The sequence below is a fragment of the Hyperolius riggenbachi genome, chromosome 7 (assembly GCF_040937935.1).
Source record: "Hyperolius riggenbachi isolate aHypRig1 chromosome 7, aHypRig1.pri, whole genome shotgun sequence".
NCBI classification, from domain to species: domain Eukaryota; kingdom Metazoa; phylum Chordata; class Amphibia; order Anura; family Hyperoliidae; genus Hyperolius; species Hyperolius riggenbachi.
This window is the reverse complement of record NC_090652.1, coordinates 317926556-317934940: the sequence shown is the minus strand read 5'-3', so window position 1 is coordinate 317934940 and position 8385 is coordinate 317926556. Positions and strand designations below refer to the sequence as shown.

The following is an 8385-nucleotide window of genomic DNA, read 5'->3' as shown; positions in this document are numbered from 1 at the left end:
GGTGTAGTATCAGGCTACACTTAGGGCTGGTGCACACGGACGGCAGGCGGCATTCTGGCGGCCGGAAGCCGCGTCGTCCTGTGACATCTCGTCGGGGGCAGCGGGACAGCGATCTGCGTTTTTCGGCCCTGTAAGGGGACATGAAGCCGCGGCGACTAGGTGACCCTGGACGACGCATGCAGCTTCTAGGGTCGCCTGAAATGACGGGGAAAATCGGGATTAAAAAGCCGCGTTTGCGCAATCGACGGTAATCACCGGTAACCGCGCAATGCTAAACGCTCCCATCCACTTAAATGGAAGCGTTTAGCTAACGAGTCCCGAATGCTTGGTGGTAAATGCCACCAAACGCCGGCTAAACGCTCACATTCAAGTGAATCGGAGCGTTTAGCACTGCGCGGTTACCGGTGATTACCATCGATTGGGCAAACGCGGCGTTTCAATCCCGATTTTTCCCCGTAGTTTCAGGCGACCCTAGAAGCTGCATGTGTCGTCCAGGGTCGCCTAGCCGCCGCAGCTTCATGTCCCCTTGCGGGGAAGAAAAACTCTGACACGACGGGAAGCCGGCGATCGCTGCCCCCTGACGAGAGATGTCACAGGACGACGTGGCTTCCAGCTGCCCGAACGTCACCTGCAGTCCGTGTAAACCAGCCCTTAGGCAATAAAAATACCTAAAGCTCACCATACAAACAACGATTGTGATCACCCAAATGGGCCCCCCCCAGCCAGCCATCATGCCCCCTTTGAGTCCCCCTCCCCAAAACTGTAGCTGGAGACGTTACTGGTAAGGGGCAGAACATTGCTGAGGGGGGCTGTTAGGAAGGACTGGGGGGCGGGTTGGGGGGTAGTTCCAGGATTGTGACACAATCTACATATAGAAGTTGTGTAAAGTGCTGATCTGTCAGTGTGACAGTTCAGGGTGGAGAGGATATATATCCCTGGCTGAGCGGAGTCCTCACATCCTCCTGTGGCTTCTGCAGAGAGATGGAGAACCCGGTGTGTTTCATGTCAGACGAAGGTAGCAAGACCGACTTCTACAGCCTGGCGGGGGGCAGTGCAGGGAGCGCAAGGATGGAGCCCCTCGTACTGTGCGGTAACTGACATCACCTTATATATGTGGGCAAAGAATTATCAGTATTATAACAATAACACATAACCGGAGGTATTGTTATCATCAATTATATAATAATAAGCAGCAGTATTATAACTCATAACAGGAGGTATTGTTATGATCTATTATATAATAATAAGCAGCAGTATTATAACTCATAACAGGAGGTATTGTTATGATCTATTATATAATAATAATAAGCAGCAGCAGTATTATAACAATAACACATAACAGGAGGTATCATTCATATTAATAATTATTATCGTTAATTTGTTATCAGCAGCAGTATTGTAACAATAACATACAAAAGGTGTTATGATTAATAATATTAATTAGAAGTATTGTAACAATAACACATAAAAAGGTATTATAATGATTAATAATAATATTAACGATTATTATTATTACTATAAGTTTTGTAACAATATAACATTTCATAAGGTATTATTTTGTCAAAAGCAAGTTAGAGATGCAAGACATTATAATGGTTAGCGGTAGTAATAGCGACGTAGCAGGTGATGGCTGGAAGACATTATACAAATAGAAATAATAAGTATTATTATCATTATAATAATAATAATATTTATCATTATTATTTGTATTATTACTATTTAGTATTTATGTTTATTCCATGTATTCAAGGTAAATGCATTTATATTTATTAAACTAGCAATTCATTTAATTTAATTTAATTACATTTATTACATTTAAAATGATTTATATTAACCGCTTCTTAACCAGACCTTGTTTTCCCCTTATGGACCAGATCAGTTTTGTCATTTTAGCTATGTCCCTATTTAATCAGCAATAACTTTATTCCTGCCAATGCCACCTAAATGATCTATACAGTATATAGTTTTGTTTTCAAGACAAACTAGACTTTCATTGGGTGGTATTTTGTCCAAAGAAAAATGTAGTTTTCTTCGCATTTTAATGGGGGGAAAAAAAGAGGAAACAATTGTACAAATGCATTGGTTCTCAATTTTTGCCAATTCCAGTTTAAAAATAAAAAGTGCTACAGTAGATAATAGTCACAAATATTATTTGGCTACTTCTACCGTTTATCACAAAACTTAAATTATATTCCTGTCACAATTTATGGTGATGATATTTGATTCTGAAATAAAGGTGGGTTTTGTACGTTACACTTTAAAATTAGGAAATAGTAAAATTATTTTTAATGTTAAAAATTAGGGAGAAAAGGTTAGTAAGTGAGGTTAATTAATCATTTTATTATGTAGAAAATGTGTCTTAAAAGTGGGTGTAGTCTAAAAAGTGGGCGGGGTTAAAGGGTATTTTTCTTTTTGTCATAGGTCTTACTGCATCACGATTATTACGTTTTACCCTATTACAGTTCCTTAAAATGATTTCCCCGGTAGCCTAGTGGCATCCCTGTATGCCCTCCTGGCAGGGTCAGCCAAGGTTCTCTAGCAATAGATTTTAAGTTGCGCTCCCTCGCCCCCGAGTTGTGCCCACCCCAGTATAGGTAGCAGACATGCCCCCAGTATTAGGTAGAATCCCCCCAGTATAAGTAGCCAGATGTGCCCCCAGTATTACCCCCACTAAAGGTAGCCAGACGTGCCCCCAGTATTGGCCCCCCTATAGGTAGCCAGATGTGCCCCCTGTATTACCCCTACTAAAGGTAGCCAGACGTGCCCCCAGTATTGCCCCCCCCCCCATAGGTAGCCAGATGTGCCCCCAGTATTGGCCCCCCTATAGGTAGCCAGATGTGCCCCCTGTATTGCCCCCGCTATAGGTAGCCAGATGTGCCTCCAGTATTAGGTGCCCCCCAGTAAAGGTAGCCAGATGTGAGTCTGGCATTAGCCCCCCGATATAGGTAGCTAGATGTTCCCCTGATATTAGGTCCCCCCATAATAACCAGATGGGACCTTGGGACCTAATGGTTCGCCCCTCAGTATAGTCAGACGTGCCCCTGCCCCCTCCAGTATAGATAGCAAGTGCCTTTGAAATTAGCCCCCAGTATATAGCCAGATGTGCCCCTTAAGGTCCCGTCCTCCCAAGTATAGCTAGACAGATGTGCTTCTGGTAAAAGCTGCCTCCCCTATAAAAAATATATCCCCCTTATAGTACGGATAGCCAGATGTGCCCCCATAGCTAGAATTACCCCCCCCCCTCCCCTTTAGATAGTCAGATGCGAAGCGTTCCCGCCTCCCCTATTAGGCAGCCTCCCACTCGGTGCGGAGATCAGCAGAAGTTGTAGCCAGCTTGGCTCACCTCTCCCTGTTCCAGCGAGAATCCTACAGCGACAGCCTCTGTTTTCAGCTTTACAGCCCTCTCCATACTGCCCCATACACAAGTCGCGGCTAGATGATGTCATGAAGCCAGGTGGACTCGTGTACTGGGCGGTACGGAGATGGCTGTAATGCTGAACACAGGGGCTGCTGCTGTAGAATCCTCGCTGGAACAGGGAAAGGTGAGCCAGGCTTGTAGCAACTTCTTTCAAGTGCCGCTCTCTGCTCGGAGGGGTTGAGACGAACAATCACTGCTGTTGGCTACAGCGGTGATTGTTCATCAGCGGGGGGTGGGGGGAGTCACATATTTTACCGGAGACCAATTAGTGATGCAGCTGAAAGTGCCAGGGGCGCGCTCAGGAGTGCATGGAAGTGCTACCACTAAAAATAAAACATCTACGTCCTTGTGGCTTGGATGAAGTCACAGAGGACGTAGATACACTGTAGCAGTGGAAAAAGTGGTTAAAGTAGCAAGGTGAACTGTCAGGCGATGGATAGAAAACATATTATTATTATGATTTATTAATGTTGTTGTTGTTATTCATAATTTTAGTTTCAGAATTTTGTTGGCAGGAGTATAAATTCATTTAAATCACTACAGGACTGCTATTAGTGCCCCTGTTAATGTAAAAACTGATGTTTTAATACGTCATATGTAACTATTATAGATAAACCCCTTTATCTTATCTTTTGTGACTCCCTTTTTTAACAGGCAGTGTCCCAGTGGATTGGCGTACAGCCAACGTTTTCCCATTATTTAAGAAGGACAAAAAATCAGATCCAGGAAATTATAGACCTGTAAGCTAAACAGCAGTTGTATGCAAACTATTTAAGGGGTTACTAAGAGATTCTATACATGACTTCATAGTAGAAAACAATCTTATTTCACAGCATCAACATGGGTTTACTAAAGACAGGTCCTGTTTGACTAACATGCTCAGCTTTTATGAGGTAGTGAATGCTAATATGGATATTGGGAATGCTGTAGATGTGATATACTTGGACTTTGCAAAGGCCTTCGACACTGTTCCCCACAAAAGTCTGGTGCAAAAGATGAGGATGCAAGGACTGGGGAAGAGTCTGTGTGCTTGGATAGGGAACTGGCTAATGGACAGAAAACAAAGAGTTGTGGTCAATGGATCATACTCAAAATGGGAGACTGTTAGCAGTGGGGTCCCACAGGGGTCTGTACTGGGTCCAGTGCTCTTCAATTTATTTATGAATGACCTAGTAGATGCAGTAGTGAGCAATGTTGCTATTTTTGCAGATGATACAAAATTGTGCAGAATCATCAACTCTCTCAAGAAGATAGTGTCATATTGCAACAGGTGCAGAGACGAGCAACAAAATTGATACGTGGGATGGAAGGTCTCACTTACCAAGAAAGGTTAGATAAACTGGGTTTATTTAGTCTAGAGAAAAGACGCCTTAGAGGGGATCTAATTAACATGTATAAATACATCAGAGGGCAATATAATAGCTTGGCGGATGAGCTTTTTGTCCCTAGGCCTTCTCAAAGGACTAGAGGACATGATCTGATTCTGCGCATGGAGGAAAAACATTTTAGCCATTTATTTAGGAAAGGGTTCTTTACAGTAAGAGTGATTAAGATGTGGAATACATTGCCACAGGAAGTCGTTATGGCAAACTCTATACCTGCATTTAAAGGGGGCTTAGATGCGTTCCTTGCGTTGAAAGACATCCATGGCTACAAAAAACTAGGTAATGCCTAATGATGTTGATTTAGGGATTTTATCTGATTGCCATCTGGAGTCGGGAAGGAATTTTTCCCTTTTGGGGCTAATTGAACCATGCCTTTTTTCGCCTTCCTCTGGATCAACAGGGATATGTGAGGGAGCAGGCTGGTGTTGTACTTTGTACTGGTTGAACTCGATGGACGTATGTCTTTTTTCAACCAAAGTAACTATGTAACTATTGGCAGCTGTCCATGCACACATGCTGTGCATACTCGCTGAGACTGACATATCTTTGATTGGTGAACAGAAACATGTGTTCCCTGAGCCAATCAAAGAGTCTGTAAGGGAAAGATCATGTCTTCAATGAGGATCTTTCCTGTAAAACACTACCTGTGTGCTCTCAACTCTGTTCAGAGCACATAGAATCGTTACCCAAAAAAATACAGTTACGTTTGGACTCGTTTTTACTAGCTTTTTTTTTTTTTTTTTTACTACATATGTCATGAGGGGATACTGTATATTACTGTTATTTTGGCAAATAAAGGATTGTAATTTGGGGTACAAAAAACTGAAAACAGAAAAAATACACCTTTATTTCAAAATAATAATGTATTGTCACCATACATTGTGCTAGGGACATAATTGAACAATTGGGCAAGTTAAATGTGTGGGGTTTATTTACAGTAGCATTGTTTATTTTAAAACTACAGGGGATAGAATAGAAATAGATAAATGGAGTATTTTTTCATATTTTTCCTTGTTCTCCCTTGAAGATGAAAAGAAAGTAAAGTAATTACTGAAATGTCACACCCAAAAAGCCAAATTTGCGTCAAAAAACAAGATATAGATAATTTCAGTATGATAAGTAGTGATAAAGTTATTCATGGATGAAAGGGAGGAGTGCTGACAGGTGAAAATTGCTCTGTTCTGTAATAGTATCTGGTGATGTAGCGGCAGTACTAGCTGTAGTAGTATCTGGTGATGTAGCGGCAGTACTAGCTGTAGAAGTATCTGGTGATGTAGTGGCTGTACTAGGTGTAGTAGTATCTGGTGATGTAGTGGCAGTACTAACTGTAGTAATATCTGGTAATGTAGCAGCAGTACTAGCTGTAGTAGTATCTGGTGATGTAGTGGCAGTACTAGCTGTACAAATATCTGGTAATATAGCAGCAGTATTTGCTGTAGTAGTATCTGGTGAGGTAGTGGCTGTACTAGTTGTAGTAATATCTGGTAATGTAGCAGCAATACTAGCTGTAGCAATATCTGGTAATGTAGCAGCAGTACTAGCTGTAGTAGTATCTGGTGATGTAGTGACAGTACTAGCTGTAGTAATATCTGGTAATGTAGCGGCAGTACTAGCTGTAGTAGTGTCTGGTGATGTTGTGGCAGTACTAGCTGTAGTAGTATCTAGTGATGTAGTGGTAGTACTAGCTGTAGTAGTATCTGGTGATGTAGCGGCAGTACTATCTGTAGAAGTATCTGGTGATGTAGTGGCTGTACTAGGTGTAGTAGTATCTGGTGATGTAGTGGCAGTACTAACTGTAGTAATATCTGGTAATGTAGCAGCAGTACTAGCTGTAGTAGTATCTGGTGATGTAGTGGCAGTACTAGCTGCACAAATATCTGGTAATGTAGCAGCAGTATTTGCTGTAGTAGTATCTGGTGAGGTAGTGGCTGTACTAGCTGTAGTAATATCTGGTAATGTAGCAGCAATACTAGCTGTAGCAATATCTGGTAATGTAGCAGCAGTACTAGCTGTAGTAGTATCTGGTGATGTAGTGACAGTACTAGCTGTAGTAATATCTGGTAATGTAGCGGCAGTACTAGCTGTAGTAGTGTCTGGTGTTGTAGTGGCAGTACTAGCTGTAGTAGTATCTGGTGATGTAGTGGCAATACTAGCTGTAATAGTATCTGGTGATGTAGTGGCAGTACTAGCTGTAGTAGTATCTGGTAATGTAGCGGCAGTACTAGCTGTAGTAGTATCTGGTGATATAGTGGGAGTACTAGCTGTAGTAGTATCTGTACTAGCTGTAGTAGTATCTGGTGATGTAGTGGCAGGCTAGCTGTAGTAGTATCTGGCAATGTAGCAGCAATACTAGCTGTATTAGTATCTAGTGATGTAGTGGTAGTACTAGCTGTAGTAGTATCTGGTGATGTAGCGGCAGTACTAGCTGTAGTTGTATCTAGTGATGTAGCGGCAGTACTAGCTGTAGACGTATCTGGTGATGTAGTGGCAGTACTAGCTGTAGTAGTATCTGGTGATGAAGTGGCAGTACTAGCTGTAGTAGTTTCTGGTGATGTAGTGGCAGTACTAGCTGTAGTAGTATCTGGTGATGTAGCAGCAGTACTAGCTGTAGTAGTATCTAGTGATGTAGTGGTAGTACTAGCTGTAGTAGTATCTGGTGATGTTGCGGCAGTACTAGCTGTAGTAGTATCTAGTGATGTAGCGGCAGTACTAGCTGTAGAAGTATCTGGTGATGTAGCGGCAGTACTAGCTGTAGTAGTATCTGGTGATGTAGCGGCAGTACTAGCTGTAAAAGTATCTGGTGATGTAGTGGCAGTACTAGCTGTACAAATATCTGGTAATGTAGCAGCAGTATTTGCTGTAGTAGTATCTGGTGAGGTAGTGGCTGTACTAACTGTAGTAATATCTGGTAACGTAGCAGCAATACTAGCTGTAGCAATATCTGGTAATGTAGCAGCAGTACTAGCTGTAGTAGTATCTGGTGATGTAGTGACAGTACTAGCTGTAGTAATATCGGGTAATGTAGCGGCAGTACTAGCTGTAGTAGTGTCTGGTGATGTAGTGGCAGTACTAGCTGTACAAATATCTGGTAATGTAGCAGCAGTATTTGCTGTAGTAGTATCTGGTGAGGTAGTGGCTGTACTAGCTGTAGTAATATCTGGTAATGTAGCAGCAATACTAGCTGTAGCAATATGTGGTAATGTAGCAGCAGTACTAGCTGTAGTAGTATCTGGTGATGTAGTGACAGTACTAGCTGTAGTAATATCTGGTAATGTAGCGGCAGTACTAGCTGTAGTAGTGTCTGGTGATGTAGTGGCAGTACTAGCTGTAGTAGTATCTGGTGATGTAGTGGCAATACTAGCTGTAATAGTATCTGGTGATGTAGTGGCAGTACTAGCTGTAGTAGTATCTGGTAATGTAGCGGCAGTACTAGCTGTAGTAGTATCTGGTGATGTAGTGGGAGTACTAGCTGTAGTAGTAACTGTACTAGCTGTAGTAGTATCTGGTGATGTAGTGGCAGGCTAGCTGTAGTAGTATCTGGCAATGTAGCAGCAATACTAGCTGTATTAGTATCTAGTGATG

The 8385-nt window shown here is 42.3% G+C and overlaps 1 protein-coding gene across 1 annotated transcript in view; it reads left to right on the top strand.

Moving 5' to 3' along the window:
• Positions 1-913: 913 nt before the first annotated feature.
• LOC137525920 (macrophage receptor MARCO-like) overlaps positions 914-8385 on the top strand; it is a 78796-nt gene continuing 71324 nt past the window's right edge. The window contains exon 1 of the mRNA XM_068247132.1: positions 914-1090. Coding sequence (XP_068103233.1) covers positions 982-1090 — 109 coding nt within the window. The 5' untranslated portion in view covers positions 914-981. The remainder of the gene's footprint in view (positions 1091-8385) is intronic.